The sequence below is a fragment of the Hylobates moloch genome, unplaced genomic scaffold (assembly GCF_009828535.3).
Source record: "Hylobates moloch isolate HMO894 unplaced genomic scaffold, HMol_V3 SCAFFOLD_1, whole genome shotgun sequence".
In the NCBI taxonomy this organism is placed as follows: domain Eukaryota; kingdom Metazoa; phylum Chordata; class Mammalia; order Primates; family Hylobatidae; genus Hylobates; species Hylobates moloch.
In genome coordinates, this window is record NW_026652276.1 from 99125591 (window position 1) to 99146692 (window position 21102).

At 40.0% G+C, this 21102-nt stretch overlaps 1 protein-coding gene across 1 annotated transcript in view; it reads right to left on the bottom strand.

Annotated features, from left to right (window-relative positions):
- Positions 1-21102, bottom strand: part of LOC116810915 (cytochrome P450 3A5) — a 32227-nt gene that overhangs the window by 7200 nt on the left and 3925 nt on the right. Inside the window, exons 3-10 of the mRNA XM_032755999.2 lie at positions 19443-19495; positions 17519-17618; positions 11932-12045; positions 11581-11669; positions 10141-10289; positions 8950-9077; positions 7785-7851; positions 5482-5642 (exon numbers count right to left, since the gene is read on the bottom strand). Coding sequence (XP_032611890.1) covers positions 5482-5642; positions 7785-7851; positions 8950-9077; positions 10141-10289; positions 11581-11669; positions 11932-12045; positions 17519-17618; positions 19443-19495 — 861 coding nt within the window. The remainder of the gene's footprint in view (positions 1-5481; positions 5643-7784; positions 7852-8949; positions 9078-10140; positions 10290-11580; positions 11670-11931; positions 12046-17518; positions 17619-19442; positions 19496-21102) is intronic.

Sequence of the window (21102 nt, forward strand, 5' to 3'; positions counted from 1 at the left end):
TCTCCCATTCTGTAGGTTGCCTGTTCACTCTGATGGTAGTTTCTTTTGCTGTGCAGAAGCTCTTTAGTTTAATTAGATCCTATTTGTCAATTTTGGCTTTTGTTGCCATTGCTTTTGGTATTTTAGACATGAAGTCCTTGCCCATGCCTATGTCCTGAATGGTATTGCCTAGGTTTTCTTCTAGGGTTTTTATGGTTTTAGGTCTAACATTTAAATGTTTAATTTATCTTGAATTAATTTTAGGTGTAAGTAAGGGATCCAGTTTCAGCTTTCTACATATGGCTAGCCAGTTTTCCCAGCACCATTTATTAAATAGGGAATCCTTTCCCCATTGTTTGTTTTTGTCCAGTTTGTCAAAGATCAGATAGTTGTAGATACGTGGCATTATTTCCGAGGGCTCTGTTCTATTCCATTGGTCTATATCTCTGTTTTGGTACCAGTACCATGCTGTTTTGGTTACTGTAGCCTTGTAGTATAGTTTGAAGTCAGGTAGCGTGATGCCTCCAGCTTTGTTCTTTTGGCTTAGGATTGACTTGGCAATGCAGGCTCTTTTTTGGCTCCATATGAACTTTAAAGTAGCTTTTTCCAATTCTGTGAAGAAAGTCATTGGTAGCTTGATGGGGATGGCACTGGATCTATAAATTACCTTGGGCAGTATGGCCATTTTCACAATATTGATTCTTCCTACCCATGAGCATGGAATGTTCTTCCATTTGTTTGTATCCTCTTTTATTTCATTGAGCAGTGGTTTGTAATTCTCCTTGAAGAGGTCCTTCACATCCCTTGTAAGTTGGATTCCTAGGTATTTTATTCTCTTTGAACCAATTGTGAATGGGTGTTCACTCATGACTTGGCTCTCTGTTTGTCTGTTATTGGTGTATAAGAATGCTTGTGATTTTTGCACATTGATTTTGTATCCTGAGACTTTGCTGAAGTTGCTTATCAGCTTAAGGAGATTTTGGGCTGAGACGGTGGGGTTTTCTAGATATACAATCATGTCATCTGCAAACAGGGACAATTTGATTTCCTCTTTTCCTAATTGAATATCCTTTATTTGTTTCTCCTGCCTGATTGTCCTGGCCAGAACTTCCAACACTATGTTGACTAGGAGTGGTGAGAGAGGGCATCCCTGTCTTGTGCCAGTTTTCAAAGGGAATGCTTCTAGTTTTTGTCCATTCAGTATGATATTGGCTGTGGGTTTGTCATACATAGCTCTTATTATTTTGAGATGTGTCCCATCAATACCTAATTTATTGAGAGTTTTTAGCATGAAGGGTTGTTGAATTTTGTCAAAGGCCTTTTCTGCATCTATTGAGATAATCATGTGGTTTTTGTCTTTTGTTCTGTTTATATGCTGGATTACGTGTATTGATTTGCATATGTTGAACCAGCCTTGCATCCCAGGGATGAAGCCCACTTGATCATGGTGGATAAGCTTTTTGATGTGCTGTTGGATTCAGTTTGCCAGTATTTTATTGAGGATTTTTGCATCGATGTTCATTAGGGACGTTGGTCTAAAATTCCCTTTTTTTGTTGTGTCTCTGCCAGACTTTGGTATCAGGATGATGCTGGCCTCATAAAATGAATTAGGGAGGATTCCCTCTTTTTCTATTGATTGGAATAGTTTCAGAAAGAATGGTACCAGCTCCTCCTTGTACCTCTGGTAGAATTAGGCTGTGAATCCGTCTGGTCCTGGACTTTTTTTTGGTTGGTAAGCTATTAATTATTGCCTCAATTTCAGAGCCTGTTATTGGTCTATTCAGAGATTCAACTTCTTCCTGGTTTAGTTTTGGGAGAGTGTATGTGTCGAGGAATTTATCCATTTCTTCCAGATTTTCTAGTTTATTTGCGTAAAGGTGTTTATAGTATTCTCTGATGGTAGTTTGTATTTCTGTGGGATGGGTGGTGATATCCCCGTTATCATTTCTTATTGCATCTATTTGATTCTTCTCTCTTTTCTTCTTTATTAGGCTTGCTAGTGGTCTATCAATTTTGTTGGTCTTTTCAATAAACCAGCTCCTGGATTCGTTGATTTTTTGAAGGGTTTTTTTGTGTCTCTATTTCCTTCAGTTCTGTTCTGATCTTAGTTATTTCTTGCCTTCTGCTAGCTTTTGAATGTGTTTGCTCTTGCTTCTCTAGTTCTTTTAATTGTGATGTTAGGGCGTCAATTTTAGATCTTTCCTGCTTTCTCTTATGGGCATTTAGTGCTATAAATTTCCCTCTACACACTGCTTTGAATGTATCCCAGAGATTCTGGTATGTTGTGTCTTTGTTCTCATTGGTTTCAAAGAACATCTTTATTTCTGCCTTCATTTTGTTATGTACCCAGTAGTCATTCAGGAGCAGGTTGTTCAGTTTCCATGTAGTTGAGCGGTTTTGAGTGAGTTTCTTAATCCTGAGTTCTAGTTTGGTTGCACTGTGGTCTGAGAGACAGTTTGTTATAATTTCTGTTCTTTTATATTTGCTGAGGTGTGCTTTACTTCCAAGTATGTTTTGGAATAGGTGTGGTGTGGTGCTGAAAAGAATGTATATGCTGTTGATTTGGGGTCGAGAGTTCTGTAGATGTCTATTAGGTCCGCTTGGTGCAGAGCTGAGTTCAGTTCCTGGATATCCTTGTTAAATTTCTGTCCTGTTGATCTGTCTAATGTTGACAGTGGGGTGTCAAAGTCTCCCATTATTATTGTGTGGGAGTCTAAGTCTCTTTATATGTCTCTAAGGACTTGCTTTATGAATCTGGGTGCTCCTGTATTGGGTGCATATATATTTAGGATAGTTAGCTCTTCTTCTTGAATTGATCCCTTTACCTTTATATAATGGCCTTCTTTGTCTCTTTTGATCTTTGTTGGTTTAAAGTCTGTTATATCAGAGACTAGGATTGCAACCCCTGCCTTTTTTTGTTTTCCTTTTGCTTGGTAGATCTTCCTCCATCCCTTTATTTTGAGCCTATATGTGTCTTTGCACATGAGATGGGTTTCCTGAATACAGCACACCAATGGGTCTTGACTCTTTGTCCAATTTGCCAGTCTGTGTCTTTTAACTGGAGCATTTAGCCCATTTACATTTAAGGTTAATATTTTTATGTGTGAATTTGATCCTGTCATTATGATGTTAGCTGGTTATTTTGCTTGTTAGTTGATGCGGTTTCTTGCTAGCCTCAATGGTCTTTACAATTTGGCATGTTTTTGCAGTGACTGATACCAGTTGTTCCTTTCCATGTTTAGTGCTTCCTTCAGGAGCTCTTTTAGGGCAGGCCTGGTGGTGACAAAATCTCTCAGCATTTGCTTGTCTGTAAAGTATTTTATTTCTCCTTCACTTATGAAGCTTAGTTTGGCTGGATATGAAATTCTGGGTTGAAAATTCTTTTCTTTAAGAATGTTGAATATTGGCCCCTACTCTCTTCTGGCTTGTAGAGTTTCTGCCGAGAGATCAGCTCTTAGTCTGATGGGTTTCCATGTGTGGGTAACCCGACCTTTCTCTCTGGCTGCAATTAACATTTTTTCCTTCATTTCAACTTTGGTGAATCTGACAATTATGTGTCTTGGAGTTGCTCTTCTCAAGGAGTATCTTTGTGGCGTTCTCTCTATTTCCTGAATTTGAATGTTAGCCTGCCGTACTAGATTGGGGAAGTTCTCCTGGATAATATCCTGCAGAGTGTTTTCCAACTTGGTTCCATTCTCCCTGTCACTTTCAGGTACACCAATCAGACGTAGATTTGGTCTTTTCACATAGTCCCATATTTCTTGGAGGCTTTGTTCCTTTCTTTTTATTCTTTTTCCTCTAAAATTCTCTTCTTGCTGCATTTCATTCATTTGATCTTCCATCACTGATACATTTCTTCCAGTTGATTGAATCGGCTACCGAGGCTTGTGCATTCATCATGTAGTTCTCGTGCTGTGGTCTTCAGCTCCATCAGGTCCTTTAAGGACTTCTCTGCATTGGTTATTCTAGTTAGCCATTCATCTAATCTTTTTTCAAGGTTTTTAACTTCTTTGCCATGGGTTCGAACTTCCTCCTTTAGCTCGGAGTAGTTTGATCATCTGAAGCCTTCTTCTCTCAACTTGTTAAAGTCATTCTGCATCCAGCTTTGTTCCATTGCTGGTGAGAAGCTGTGTTCCTTTGGAGGAGGAGAGGCACTCTGATTTTTAGATTTTTCAGTTTTTCTGCTCTGTTTTTTCCCCATCTTTGTGGTTTTATCTACCTTTGGTCTTTGATAATGGTGATGTACAGATGGGGTTTTGGTGTGGATGTCCTTTCTGTTTGTTAGTTTTCCTTCTAACAGTCAGGACCCTCAACTGCAGGTCTGTTGGAGTTTGTGAGAGGTCCACTCCAGACCCTGTTTGCCTGGATATCAGCAGCGGAGGCTGCAGAACAGTGGATATTGGTGAACAGCAAATGTTGCTGCCTGATCATTCCTCTGAAAGTTTTGTCTCAGAGGAGTACCCAGCTGTGTGAGGTGAGAGTCTGCCCCTACTGGGGGATGCCTCCCAGTTAGGCTACTCAGGGGTCAGGGACCCACTTGAGGAGGCAGTCTGTCCGTTCTCAGATCTCAAGCTGTGTGCTGGGAGAACCACTACTCTCTTCAGAGCTGTCAGACAGGGATATTTAAGTCTGCAGAAGTTTCTGCTACCTTTTGTTTGGGTATGCTCTGCCCCCAGAGGTGGAGTCTACAGAGGCAGGCAGGCCTTCTTGAGCTGCAATGGGCTCCACCCAGTTTTAGCTTCCTGGCCGCTTTGTTTACCTACTCAAGCCTTAGCAATGGTGGGCACCCCTCCCCTAGCCTCGCTGCCGCCTTGCAGTTCGATCTCAGACTGCTGTGCTAGCAATGAGCGAGGCTCCATGGGCGTAGGACCCTCCGAGCCAGGTGCGGGATATCATCTCCTGGTGTGCTGTTTGCTAAGACCATCTGAAAAGCACAGTATTAGGGTGTGGGAGTGACCCGATTTTCCAGGTGCTGTCTGTCACCCCTAGGAAAGGGAATTCCCCAACCCCTTGTGCTTCTCGGGTGAGATGATGCCTCGCCCTGCTTTGGCTCAGGCTTGGTGCACTGCACCCACTGTCCTGCACCCACTGTCCCACAATCCCCAGTGAGATCCACCCAGTACCTCAGTTGGAAATGCAGACATCACTCGTCTTCTGTGTCGCTCACACTGGGAGCTGTAGACTGGAGCTGTTCCTATTTGGCCATCTTGGCTCCACACTCTTTTTTTTTTTTTTTTTTTTTTTTAACTTAGCATTATTGTGGTAACAGAAAGCAGATGAACCAGTAGGGCCAGCAATATTTTACAAACATCTTATGCTTCTGCCAGTAGCAACCATTCTCTATGTTTCTCGCTTTGTTTTTCTCCTCAGAGGCTTCCTACATTGTGTCAGTGAAAGAATCAGTGATTATACCTTTTATAAAAATTCTCCTGGGGAGTGGTGAGGAGGCATTTTTGCTAAGGCTTTACCTCTTCCCTTCATCTCCAGGGGTCATCTCCTCACCTTATTGGGCAAAACTGCATCAATCTCCTTCTGCAGTTTCTGCTGGACATCAGGGTGAGTGGCCAGTTCATATAAAGTGAAGGAAAGAACACTGCTGGTGGTTTCATAGCCAGCAAAAATGAAGATTATTGACTGGGCCACAAGCTCCAGATCAGACAGAGCTGAAAGGAGAGGAAAGACATTTTAGGTAAATCAGGTCAATGTACAACATCACAGCTTAGATGAAATCTAAGTGAAGCTCTCCAATCCCAAGAAGAAAAAAATGGAAAAGCAATTCAGAGTCACACTGGGGGTGGTTTTCATTCTGATATGTATCTTACACAGGGCCAGAATGACGCAAAATCATTTTAATCCAGGTTTTCCCAAGGTCTACATGATTGTGGGCCATACACTCCTCATCATGGCATCCCAGCACCAGCACTGCTGTAATTTCCAGAGAGAGCATTTCTGTCTTACATACTCAGTGTTATGGGTGTGTGCGTTGAATGATCCTAAAAGTACTTTATCTGTAAGTAAATACGGGGTAGGCTTTTCCCCAAGAAAAATGTGATTTTCTACAATAGAGCTTGACAAACTTTGAGAGAATTCCAATATAGCTTGACAAACTTTGAGAGAATTTGCAATATTTAGGACCTTTTCTCTATATATGTTTGAGGGAACTTAAAGGACCAATATTGAGCTACAGATCACCTCTTGCTACTCAAGGTGTGTTTCATGGACCAGCAGCACCAGCCGCATCTGGGAGCTTATTAGAAATGCAGAATCTCAAACTGCACCATCGAACTACTGAATCAAAATCCAAACTTGCAGGAGATATGGTGATTTGTTTGCACAACCTCACTTAAGCAGCATGGATTACATCTTTGACAGGCATCAGGCAATACAAGATCTAGGGTACAGTTCTCAGAATGGACTATCTCAGGCTGTACAAGACAGCAGAGATTGACAAAAAGCCAGAAGCCTGGTGATTGACTGTGTAGTCTGATGAATGGCATTAAAATAGCAGAAGTTCTTATGATTACAGGTTGGCCTCCCTCTTGATATTTCTCCTGAGAGAAGCTCATGATGGTCCATCACTAGTCTGTTTGGTCAGGGCTGGATTAGGACATTTAGAGACCTGGGGCACAGAAATAAATATGGTGCCTGTTGCAATCATGTAACTCACAACCAAACACAATATAAAATGAGTGTGAGAAAGGTCTACAGAGTTTGGATTTACCAGTGAATATTTCTGTATGCTGCTGTGGGTAAATTCAACCATCCAATTATTTTATTCGGTTACATTGAACCCCATTATTCTGAGTTGAAATTGAACTGTAATTTTAAAGTTGGGAACTCTGCTGTCCAGTCTGGTAGCCACTATCCACACGTGGCTATTTAACTTCAAATTTTATTCAATTAAAATTAAATACTCTTAAAAATGGTTCTTCAGTGGCATTGGCCACATGTCCAGTACTCAGTAGCCATATGTGTCTAGTGATTTCTATATGAAACAGTGAAATGATAGACTATTTTCTTTATCACAGGAAGCTTTATTGAGATAGATGATTAATTGATAAATTATAGACAGATGATAGACAGACAGAAGTAGATGCAGACATGGACATGTTTAAAGTGGTATACTGGAGTCTGCTGAGCCCTGCTCTCTAGAACCAATTATTAAATATTCGAAAATTTTGTGAGATGGTTGCCAAATCTTGGTAGCTTGAAATTGACCATGGTTATCATTTTGCCACTGTCTTAGTAATAATGGTTTTGGTCAAAACCATCCATGGGTCATAAAACTAGTAGATAAAAGATTGAAGATTGAAGTAGATTTACATGGTATCAGAGGTGTCACACCCCCATTACTTATCCATTTCAAAGGGAAAAATAAGACTTTGCAGTAGATTAACCTTGCGAACACACTTTCATCATGTACCACCAGTTAAAATCACCCTTACTGGGATAGTGCGCCTCCTGATCGGTATGTTTGATATAAATTTCCAAGTAGAGGTTCTCACTTGGTGGATCTGGAGGAGGCTGAGAACTGGCATTTGATCTCATGTAGCTGATCCACAAACCACTGACTGTCCTCCAAGCATTCTGTGTTTGCTTAGGGTTGCCCTTTCAGCCTGGAACATGGCTGTACCTGTGGGCTTCTGGAAGGTGCCTTCAGCCACCATTTATAACATCTAAATGTGTGTTGTTCTGCTATGTGGCAAAAATTCTCATCTTCCTGGAATACTTCCTGCACATTTTCAGAACAAGGCCCTCCCTCTTAGTGTCCCTGCCAGTAGCCCTCAGAAGCACTCCTTGGTTACCTTTGTGGGACTCAGTTTCTTTCAAATTCTGGGAGTCAATCATCAGCTGAAGGAAATCCGGTCGGTGCTAGAGGGAAAAGGAGAGATTTCTTTGGCAGAAAGTGACTCGTGAAGTCAGAAGCAAATCAAAAGTGCAGTCCTCAACCTCCCTTCTTGACTTCCCTCCCTCAACCTCCCTATGGCTTCTTGAAGACCAGAAGTCTGATGGGTGTTGCCTGAGTCACCAATGAAAAAAACATTCATCTAAATCCTTGGAAAGCAGGATGTTTTCCTGAAATGAATCTAGCTATCATGTCCAATTGCTTTTTGGCCTTTGCCCTCCCTGTTCCTCATCTTCTCTGTCTTTTGGATACAGCTTTCTGGCCAAAGAGTTTCCTGTTCCATCTCTGGTCATAACTGCTTACCCAGGAAGAAGTACTGGATCTTTTATTCTTCTATGTTTTTCTTCAGCAGTGTCCATATAGATTAATCTCCTGACATTTCCAGAACTCATCAGCAGCTTTTCTGGGGGAGCATTTTCAAATACTCCAACATTCTCAAACTCTATATAATCTTCAGTGACAGCTGGGTTACCTGGTCCTGTCTCCCTGACCTGCAGACATCCTTCGGCTGGCCTCTAGGGCTCATGAAGGCAAAGCTGAGTTAGCCAGCCTTGCAACCTCAATTCTCAGAGAAGACCCCTGTTCACTCCAGGCTGTGAAGCACTCACATTTACCACACACTACATGTCAGCAGTCGGCAGGTAGCCTCATAGGACCTTTCATTGCAGAATATGTAAAATAAGAGTCTTGGACTTAAAATGATTCTTTACCAATCTGTGATATGAGGAAAGCACAATACCAGTAAAATATATTTTCAAACAGAAAACTTTATCCTTTGACAATTTATTGAAGGGAAGAGAAGTGGTAAAATTTTATCTCAATACTGTTTATATCATGACATACTAATTGTTGTGCCTGATAACAAGTTTTAAATGCTATCTCTCTGACTCATTCTCATCTCCTTCCCCAATCTCCTTCTTTATTTCTACCAAATGACTTCTCTTGTTCTAGACATAAGTTCTCTGTCTTTATTTTTAAAAATACAGATACATGCTCTATCATGTGTATAAAATCTAAATTTATCAAAAACTAAACATCGTCGTTTAACCATCATCAGATTTTACCTTTTGTTTGTCGTTGAGGCGACTTTTCTTCATTCTGTTTACAGATTTATTTAAAAAATTTATAGCATCTTTTGGAAACAGAGAGACATTTAATGCTTCAAAAACTGGGGTAAGGAATGGAAAGAGTACTGTGGGAAAAACAAAAGGAAATCATAGTGAAAATGCAAACTATACCTGGAGCAATTATAATTTTCTCTATCAGTAATAAGAATAAGAACATCATGATTCTCAACTGGAACCCATTCCTTTGATCATGTTTGCCCCTCTTTCAGGCCGGCGACTGAGTAAGGGCAGGTCTATACACAGGAAACACCACTACAGCAGTGAGATCAATGGCACCTTCTGCGTCTTTGGAGTGATCAAAGGAATAGAATTAAATTCCCTGACCTCTTAGCCTTTATCTACTGGACTAGAGTTTTTGGATTAATGTAGACCATAATCTGCTGCTTAACTTAATCATGCTGTTCAGGAAATGATAGTCAAGATAGAAATAACACAGCATATATACATCAACTTCCATGGAATAAAACTAGAAATCAATAAGGGAAATAAATTTGGGAAACTCATACATTTGTGGAAGTTAAACAATAGAGTTTTAAGTGACCAGCGAGTCAAAGCAGAAATCAAAAGGGCAACAAGAAATTGTTTTGAGATGAACAAAAAAAAGACATGATATACCAAAACACAGGATGTAGCCAAACCAGTGCTCAGAGGGAAATTTATAGCTGTAATGTCTAAATTTAAAAGAAGAAAATATCTCAAATTGATAATAACCATTTACACCACAAAACACTAAAAGAAGAAGAGCAAATGAAACCTAAAGCCAGCAAAAGAAAGAAAATAACAAAGACTAAAATAAACTCATGAAATAGAGAATAAAAAACAACAGAAAAATCAATGATATTATTTCTATGAAGTGTCCAGAATAGGCAAATCTATAGAGGCAGAAAGTTGATTATTGGGTGCTTAGGCCAATGGGGTTTGTGGTGGGGGGTTGATAGCTAAAGTGTATGAGGGCTCTAGATTGACAAAAACATTTTAGTTTACAATAGTAATGGTCATACATATTTTTGATTATCTTACAAACAATGAAATTGTACATTTTAAGTGGATGAATTATATGATATGTGAATTATATGTCAAGAAAGCAGTTATCTTTAAAAAGAGAGAAAGAAATAATAGTCCACATACTTATTGAGAGAAATAACGGATCTAAGAAATCAAACTTTAGGAACTTCTTAATGCTTTCCACAAAGGGGTCTTGTGGATTGTTGAGAGAGTCGATGTTCACTCCAAATGATGTGCCAGTGATCACATCCATGCTGTAGGCCCCAAAGATGCTGAGTGGAGAAAGATATGGAAAATTAAAATCAGCACCTCTTACCGTCCTTCCACTATACATGCAGCAAGAAACCCACATGTCCAGTCAAGACAGATAAAGAGCCACAGACTTTCAGAACTATCTGCTGAATCTTCTCCCATCTACTCCCTCAGAAGGTGGTTATCCTGTGCCAGTGATGCAGCTGGCCCTATGCTGTGGGTGATGGAGACACCAAGCTGAGTTAGACTCACCTCTGAGGTCAAGGAGCCCAGTCATAGGAAGACAGAGACCCATTATCAGACAACTACAGTAGCATGTGTTGAGTGTGGATGATATAAGATGTGTAAGCTCTGTGCTTCAGCAGAACAAGAGTAGAATAATTAACTCTTCCTAGTGGATTCAAGAAAGGTGGCGTTGTCTGACTACAGACTCTATGCCCAGAGCCGATTCCTATTCAGCACTTTACAAAACAGTAACACCCTGTTCTGAGTTCCTAGAAATATCATCCTTTATTCTCTACACTCCCTGCTAATGCTCTGGAAAACCCCACTATCCCCAGCTCCTCTGACCTGAAGTTGCCCTGAGAGCAGAGTCATTTTTGTAAGATGTGACAATCAAGAATGTTCTGGTTAAAAAAAATAGGTCTCTCCAACATTGATTTGGAGAATCCTATAGCTGAGTGACCACATGTCCCAAGTCTGAACAGGACAGGCTCAGATTACACCTGTCGTTCCTGCATAATTGAAGCACATACCAGTGTAGACAGCAAATAATAGGCTTGCTCTACACATAGCATTTCTAGCACCCTTTCTTTTTTGAGATTAGAGGAAAAGGAAGTAGTGGGAAGGCTTAATAGTCCATAGTTTGCTGATATTCTCAGAAAAACCATGAAGGGATTGAAATTGTTCCAAGTTCCCCATTGTAACTTTCCCATCTTACCCAATGCAAGGCAACAAGTACCAAATGCTTGCTTACCCACAGTTCCATATCCACTACACTCAAAACTTTGATATGATCATGTTTTTTTTTTTTATTTCTAAAGCATGTATTTAATCTCCCAGAATATTTATGGTGACAAGTTAACAGATAAGTAAATCCTGGCTCCTGTGTACAGGAGAGAAGGCCCTTTTCCCTTGCTGACTTGCCTCTTCATGGGAGCCACTCCCTCTTAGGTGGCTCTTTGGAGTTGCAGCACTGCCCTGCTTTTGTCTGGTCACTGGACTAACCCAACAGTGCGACTGTCGACTCCATGACAGGCAGCTGGAAGGGCTCATGACAGCTCAGAACCCCATGGCTGTGCTCCTACTTACTCTTTCAGGGTGACAGGCTTGCCTTTCTCCGCTTCCCGCCTCAAGTTTCTCACCAATACATCTCCATACTGGGCAATGATGGGGAACATCTAAGCACAAAACAGATCACTACCTGTAGTTAAATGTGCAGACTCAAGTCCCAGAAGGACATGGCTTTCTCCAGCATGGAGCAGTAAGTGACATTTTGTAATGAATTTTGTGATGTCTTTTCTGTACGTAAAGATAAAAGACCATTTTTAGGAAGCTCAAACTCAGTGGACTACCCCTTGGAAACGGACTGTGATCTTACTTTCTACCTGTCCCCAGATTCATTCTTTACATTTCTAATTAAAACTCATCTTATTTTCATACCTCCTTGAGTTTTCCACTGGTGAAGGTTGGAGACAGCAATGACCGTATTCTCTTCCATTCTTCATCCTCAGCTAAAGAGATGGCACTTTTCATAAATCCCACTGGGCCTAAAGACTAGAGTTCAAGCAGAAACATTTTGTCTCACATTAGTTGTGGTGATCTTCATGGTTGCACAAAATATATTGAAGAGGCATCACTTATTTAACAAATATTTATTGACTGTATATGATATTATGGCAAGCCATATTCAAGATGCTCAATAGAGACCTTAGATGCCTAGCCTCTTCTGAGTGTATGTGGGGCAGGGGTGGGAGTGGGGAGACCCAGCCATCTGGTGTGGTCTCCTGCCTCTATATCTCAGTCTCCTTTTAATTGCAAATGCTCCACGTGGTAGGGAACTGTTCTTCCAGTGGAATAGGCAGGAACAAGACCTAGCCCTTCCCCAGGAGTGTGCAGAGTAGAAAAGGATTGGTGACAGATGGGCAGACTGTATGTTGCCTCAGACCAGCTGTCTTTAATATACCTACAGCATGGGCAACTTGAAAAAGGGATGCCATGATGTGGTGATTTTTTTTAAAAAGTAGGTAATACTTAAGACTGGAAACCTGTTTTGAAGGAATAATGCAATTTCCTTGAAAATTCTTTTCTCTTAATTTTTTATTCCATAAATAGAAGGAAAAAGAAAGGGATAATTATTTTTCCCAACTTGGGGCTGTACTATCAAGCCAGCATGCTTGGAACTTTCTCTTATCTTCCACAACTATGTTTTGTTTTAAAATGTGTAATTCCAGCTGTCATGATAAAATCTCAATAAACTAGGAAGAGAGAGACAGTTCCTTCACTTGATAAAGACAATCTATAAAAAAATCATTCAGTTAAATCACATTTAATGATGAAGGACTGAATGGTTTTTCCAAGATCAAGAAGAATTCAAAAATGCCCACTCTCAACATTCTTACTAAAGAGCATACCTGATGTCTTAATACACTAGACAAGAAAAAGAAATAAAAGGCATACAGATTGGAAAGGAAATAATAGAATTGTCTCTACTTTCAGGTGACATAATTGTCAATGTATAAAATGTCAAGGAATATACAAAAAAATTTCTAGAATAAATAGGTAAGTTCTGCAAGGCTATAGGATACAAGATCAATACACAAAATAATTCACATTTCTATGTAACAACAATCAATATCTGAAAATACAAGAAAAGCAATATCATTTACAGTTACTCCAACGAAAATGAAATATTTCTGGTGTAAATCTAACAAAAGATGTACAGGACCTCTATGCTGAAAACTATAAAATGTTGAGGAAAGAAATAAAAGCTAAAGAAATGGAGAGGCATACTATATTCACGGAATGAAAGGCTGAACATAGTAAAGATACAGATTATACCCAAATTGTTCTATTGGTTTAATTCAAGCTTGTCCAACTTGTGGCCTGCAGGCCTCATGCAGTCCAGGATGGCTTTGAATGTAGCCCAATACAAATTTGGAAACTTTCTTAAAACATTTTGAGTTTTTTTGCAATTTTTTTTGTAATATTGTAATTTGACTATGCGATTCTCAAGTGTGAACTCTGTAGACGACAATGGAATGGAAAGGGACAATCAGAGTATGTCACATCCACAAATAATGGACTGGTATCCATAATTTGCATTATAATTGCAAACAGTTCAACCAGAAGAAATGAAAAGCCGTTAAAATTAACTAACAAAATAAAGAGCGAGAGGACGCTATTGCAATGCCACGTGAAGTGAATTGTGACAAAGAATTCAAGTGTGTATTCTGGACAAGGCAGAGTGCTGCTGTACACCAGACACTCTCGCCATTTGTACACATGTGTGGCTTCAGTTTTATGGTGGTGTGCGACTTCCGGTGTGTTATCTTCTAATCACGGACAGTTGAATTGACACCATCAGATATTAGGTGTGTTTGTGGCGACTTGGCAAGTAAGACACAACGATTATCAATGATATTTCAACCTACCTTTGTAAATGATAGGTGTTTAATATTATTTAGAAGACATGCAAGTATTCTTATTTGATTATTAAACCTTGCTTTCTATTCTTTCTATTTTCCTGTTAATTTCCATAATAAAAGTAAATATAGTTGCTTATCTATTATAATGCTTTTAACTCCAGAATGGCTTCCATGATGTCTTAAAAAGAAAACCCTAAAAAAGAAAAATTATGGATGAAGGAAGATTGTTCAATGAAAAGTGGACAAATGACTTTTTCTTGTTGAGGCAAATAGCGAAGCACTCTGCTTAATTTCTACGGAATTTGTGCCAGTTTTCAAAGACTACAATTTGAAGAGGCATTATATGCAAAAACATGCGGACAAATTTGGTGTGTATGTGTTGTAAGGACAAAATAGCAGAACAGAAAAAAAGTCTGTCTTTTCAACAAAAAAGATTTTTTAAAAAGTTACAACTGAAACGAACTCTATCGTAAGGTAAAAGCTAGCTATGTGGTAGCAAATTTAATAGCAAAAAAATCAAAACCATTTACTGATGGTGAGTTTATTAAGCAATGTCTGGAAGATGTGGTAGATATTATTTGCCTTGAGAAACTGATATTTCTAAAATCAGTTTGTCTCACCAGACTATAGCCAGGAGAATTGGAGAAATTGGGAAATCTATTGAAAGACGTTTGGAGAATAAAATTGCTAATTTAAAATTTTATGCTTTGGTGATGGATGAAGGCACTGACACTACAGATGTGGCACAACTTGCTATTTTTATTAGAGGTATTGATGATGAATATAATGTCACTGAAGAAATAGAAATGTCACCATGCCATTAAAAGACACAACTAAATCAAGAGATTTATTTGAATCAGTGAATAATATGTTAAAGCGATTTTCTTTGTCCATTGTAAACATATGTGATATAGCTACATATGGTGCCCTGGCGATGGTAGGTAAAAGGGACTTGTACAATTAATAGATGATGCAAATGCTGCACAAAACTCACATTTGATGAAGTATTATTGCATAATACATCAAGAAAATCCATGTGCACAAGCTTTAAAAGTAGATAATGTCATGCAAATTGTCATCAAGGCTGTAAATTTCCCAAGGGCCCAGGAATTGAATCATCGCTAGTTCCAGGAATTCCTTAAAAGTATGGATGCTGACTCTAGCAAGTCATTCACTTTTTAGAAGTAAGATGGTTAAGTCAAGGCAAAATATAAAGATTTTATGCTTTGTGATGTGAAAGCAAGCCGTTTATGGTATCAAACACAAAATTTGTGCCAGAACTTGACAATGAAAACTGGCTTACAGATTTAGCATTTTTAGTGGGTTTGACGGCCCATTTAAGTGAGTTAAACCTGTGTCTTCAAGGTGAAAACCAACTTAACAATACAATGTTTCACACCATAACAGCATTCCATATGAAACTGAAATTATGGCAAGCTCAAATTAAGGCAAACAATTTTATGCATTTCGACATGTTGGCTAAACACGGTCCTGTGAACAGCCAAAAATATGCAGCCTTGCTTTTCAATTTGATACAGGAATTTGTAAACAGGTATTTCAAGATTTCTGAAAAAATCATCAATATTTTGATATATTTGCGACTCCATTTTCAGTCGACATATAATGTTACCTGGCAATTTTCAAATGGAATGCCTAGAGCTGCAATCTGACGTTCAACTTAAAGAAAAATTTGATTATGCCTCTTTACTGGACTTTTGTAAGACCCATCTTCCCAATGACAAATATCCCTTGCTTCACAATCACACCTTGTTCGTGTCATTGCTTTTTGGCAGCACTTACATTTGTGAGCTACTATTTTCAAGGATGAAGAACACGAAGAGTAAAATTAGAACCAAAATATCTGATGAGCACCTTGAGAACTCACTGAGAATTGCAGCTACTTCCATCAAGCCAGATACTGATGCATTAGTTTCTCAAAATCAATGTCAAGTACCCCACTAGTTTTATGTTGTTCTCTTTTATAATAAAAAATATCAAAAAAGTAGTAAAGTTTAGCTAGATATGTACATTTTCTGTATCAGTGATTGCAAACTTGGGACCTGTTCAACGATTTTGAAAGACCCTCTGAATGGGGCAGTGCATAATTAGGATTATTATGCAAGGACATTTTTGCTTATCTGTGGTGGTAGATATATAATGAAAACTATACACAGACCATTTGTGTGTGTGTGTGTGTGTGTTAGTGTATTTTATGTGTGGCCCAAGACACGTCTTCCACTGTGGCCCAGGGAAGCCAAAAGATTGGACACCTCTGCTTTAATTTAATTCTTATCAAAATTATGGCAGGTTTGTTTGTAGACACTTACAAGCTTATTCTGAATTTTTATGGAAAGGCAAGGGACAAGAAAAGCTAAAACTATTCTGAAAATATAAATCAATAAAGTGGAAAGAATTGCCCTATATGATGTTAAGAGTTACTGTACAGCTACTATAGTCACCACAGTGTGGTATTGGTGGAGGAGTAAACAATAAGAAATAGATTCACAAAATATACTCAGCTGAGTTTTGACAATATGCCCACCTTTCCAAAATGGTGTTGGAACATTTGGACAGCCATAGTCTGCAGAAAATGAACCTTGAGCTAAATCTCATAACTTACGCAAATATTAACACAAAATGGGTAATAGAGTTACATTTTGTAAAGTGTTAAACTGTATAACTCTTAAAAAAAGCAATGTAGGAAGGAGGGCTAGGCAAAGGATTTTCAGACTTGACACCAAAAGAACAATCCATAAAAGGAAATATTAATACCTTGGCCTCCTCAAATAAATAAAAGTTTGCTCTGATATAGAACCTGTCAGAGAAAAAGACAAACTCCATGTTGTGACTGTAGGATAGCTGGAGGGAGCCACATGGTGACGGAATGGGTCTGCATCTTGATTGTGCTGGTCATTGCACAAATGTGAAAAATTGCTTAGAACTACACACACACATAAACACACACAAACAAGGGCATGTAAAACTGGTGAAATCTGAAAATCTCTGTAAACTATATCAAAGTCAATTTCCTGTACTATAGCATTAGGTTGGTGCAAAAGTTATTGCAGTTTGCCGGTTTTTTTTTTTGTTTTTTGTTTGAGATGGAGTCTCATTCTGTTGCCCAGACTGGAGCATAATGGTGTGATCTCGGCTGACTGCAACCTCCGCCTCCCAGGTTCAAGCGATTCTCCTGTCTCAGACTACTGAGTAGCTGGGACTACAGGCACATGCCACCATGCCCAGCTAATTTTTGTATTTTTAGTAGAGATCGGGTTTCACCATGTTGGTCAGGCTGGTCTCGAACTCCTGACCTCGTGATCCACCCGCCTCAGCCTCCCAAAGTGCTGTGATTACAGGCATGAGCCACTGCGCCCGGCCTGCAGTTTGCCATTTTAACTTTTGCGCCAACCTAATAATATGAATATACTATATATATATTGCAATATACAAGATTGCAAGATGTTACCATTGGGGGAGACAGGATGAAGAGTACATGGAACCTTCCTGTACATTTTTTAGGTAACTTTCTGTGAGTATATTTTTTTCAAAATAAAAATTTAATCAATGGATCATTATTTAAATTTCAAAAAATGGATGCTTACCCTTCGATTTGTGAAGACAGAGTGACATTCTTTCACTAGCACTGTTTTGATCATGTCGGGATCTGTGATGGCCAGCACAGGGAGTTGACCATCATACGTTCTGCGTGGGGATAATGGAGCTGATTAAACTTCACTAGCCCGATTCTGCAGCTGGAGCCACACCCAGGAAGCCAGACTTTGATCGTGATGTTATGTAATCCATACCCCTAGTTGTACAACACACAGCAACCTTAGGTTCTAGTTCATTGGGGTGTGACACACAGCAAGAGTCTGACACAGGAGCCACCCAAGTCTTCATATGATGAAGGGTAATGTGGTCCAAACAGGGAAGGGACATTGAAAGACAAAAGAGCTCTTTAAAGAGATTGTGGTTAGAAATGACAGTAGAGCATTTGTTAAGCTGGGTGGTGCATACGTGGGTATCTCCTATGCCACTCTCCATAATGTTTTATATGTTTAAAATACTTCATTATCAAAAAGAATATTAGGTCAGTGAAAAATTGAAGGCAGGTAAATCATCAAATGCTCACAAGGACTAAATGTTGCAAGGGCAGTTGGTGTGGGGCCCATGGACATCCAGAGCTGTGTCAGCTGTCTAGTAAGTCATGTTGCCTGTATGGGCCATGCCAGCTCCACAGCACTCCACAGCCAGCACTGTGGATTCTGAGGACTTGAGGAGAGAAGATGAAGAAGTACAAAGAGGCAAAGCTTTCTCTCACTTGCTTCTAGTGAACAAACACACCACTGCACCTCTTCCACTGCTCTCACCAAACCTCTAGCCCCTCTGACGGGGAACAGCTGCTGCAATTGGCTGAGACCACCTTATAAAATCACAGTCCATCAGCCCACCAGGGAACACAATGGTTTAATAATATTCAGCATCTCTTCTTCAAAGTAAGCGAAATGGTATAAACCAATAAATACTTGTATATCCTTCTATTAAAAAGTGTTGCCTTAAATTTAAACAACAAAGCAGAACAAAAAATTCCATACTTGCAGAGAAAGTTTAAAAAAGTGGAGCATAAGTTGTTTCCCAATCTGTTTCTCTATTATCTCTCAAGCCTTCTTTCAAAAGCACGTGTTAAATTCAGTCTAAATGAAGGAGTTTTGGCTTTTAATTGAAAGTGAATCGATGTGAGAAGGAGATGATGCCATGCATTTATGAGCACATATTAGAAGGGTCTGAGACAATGCATATGATAAAAGGGCACCTAAGGAAGAAAGAAAGAAGAGGGGAATAGGCAGACATTGGACAGAAGGCGATGCTGGGAGTCCCTGGGCCACCAAAGCCTGCAGAAACATAACCACAATGCTCCCAGCCTAGTTCAGACTGAAGACCTCAACACCTGGTGACATATGAGATCCTTGGTAGGACAAGCCTCGAAAAGTTTTACAATAGCGAGTGTGAACTTTATCAGAACCAAAGTGACATCACTAATTGTTTTTAACCCTGACAAATAAATCCCAAGAAGGCTATGAAGAGAGGATTCTCATGCTTGTGTTCCTGGAAACAAAACTATTACAAAACTGCACAAAGGCCATTTCAACTTTACACAAAAATATTTCTGCAAGGACACCTGCCCAGCAACTGTCTGTCCAACCTTGGTGTGCCGTCACGCTTGTTATTGATCTTTGTAGCTAACCATCATTATCTCAAAACAGTTATGAGATTCTTCTCATATTTTCCTTGGAGCATCTTTGTCTTGTTTACCTCCCTGAATTTGCACATAGTCTATAATGGCAAGCAGATTCCCATTGCAATATTCTACTCCCAAGTAATTATCCTCTTCTTTCAGAGAACCTCTCTCTGTGTTTAAGTTGACAAGAGCTTCATCCCATGAAGCCCTGGGCAGAGACTATCCTGCAATCGGGTAACCTCATCACAGCAGCAGGTCTGTCCAATGGAGGTTTCCAGAATACTCACCCCCACATTTTTCCATACTTTTTATAACATTCTGTGTCAAATTTCCAGAGACCCTGGGAGAAGAAACAAAATACAATTTGATCATTATTTTAAATAGAATGAACCCTACCTCTAATTGGGGCTGAAAACAGTTGCGTCCAATGAAATCAGGCCTGCTATCTTTCACTGGCAGTTGAAGGAAGCTATTCAGAGATGTCTTAAGGGAAAGGCAAGAAAATAGAGAATATATTTGAAGTGGGGAATTTAAAGTCACTCTTGAATTTTCTCTTAAGTACTGAAGGCCTCACCCTTGTCTATGACCAGTAAGTAATTCCTTGTCTTTCTGATGTATTTTTGCTTTTTCTTCTCTCTAAAGTCTCCTAACCCCCTGAATGATCACCTGCAAGGGCAGGGGTGAAACTGAGGTGAGGAAAAGTGAGTGTCTGCAGGGAATGCATAATTTTTTAATCTCCTCCATCAGTATCCTTTTTATTTATCTCATGTGCTCTCTCTAGAATTCTAGTAGAATTAGAAAGTTAAACCAGGGACCTCTTTTAGTCTTGCAGATTTAGCTAAGTCTAAGGCATGTTGTTGAGTGAGAAAGTGAGTGAATGAGAAAGTAGACTTCCTTTCCAGTTTTCTAGCTTAACACAGAAAAGATGGAGAAATGCCACCTCTACACATCACACCCAGCAAATTACAATGCATGCTCTGAGCTTTCACTTCTCAAACGTAAAAACAAACCTTCCTGTTGCTAAGATTCAGCTGTGATGTTTTAACCATGCAAAAGAAGGTCCCAGGAATGTTGATCTACTACAAGAGTTGATCTGGGAAAGATGAAGAAGAAATTACTGCTTTTATCGAGGGTAAAATTGTGTAGAATTCTCAGATAGTAATCAGACAACAGAGGCTTCAGTTGTGAGAGTTAGAGTCTGAGAAACAAGCTTCAGGTACACAGGATAGGAAATCTGGGCCAGAGAGCAGCTTGCTGCTGCTGGCCTTCTGGACATGAACTTGTGACTTTCCCTCCAGGGGTACACCTGGCCATGCTCTGGATGGAGCCTACACATCTTCTCCTCTCCTCTCCTCTCGCTCCGCTCCTCTCCTCTCCTCTCCTCTCCTCTCCTCTCCTCTCCTCTCCTCTCCTCTCCTCTCCTCTCCTCTCTCCTCTCCCCTTCCCTCCCCTCCCCTCCCCTCCCCTCTCCCCTCCCCTCTCCCCTCCCCTCCGCTCCCCTCTCCCCTCCCCTCCGCTCCCCTCCCCTCCCCTTCGCTTACCTCCCCTCCCCTCCCATCCCCCCCCCCTCCCCTCCCCTCTCCTCTCCTTCCTCTCTCTTTCTTTTTCTCTCTTTCTCTCTTTCTTTCTTCCTTTCTGTCTTGCTCTGTTGCCCAAGCTGGAGTGCAGTGGTGCGATCACAGCTCAATACAGCCTTGACTTCCTGGGTTCATGCAATCCTCCCACCTTAGCATTCAGAGTAGCTGGGACTACAGGCATCGGCTACCATATCATGCACAGGTAATTTTTTCTTTCTAGAGACGGGTGTCTCACTGTGTTGCCCAGGCTGGTCTCAAACTCCTGGGCTCAAGCAATTTGCCAGCCTTGGCCTCACAGAGGCTGAGATTACAGGCATGATCCACTGTGCCCAGTCCCACCATTTCTGAAAATGTGAAACCTCAGAACTCC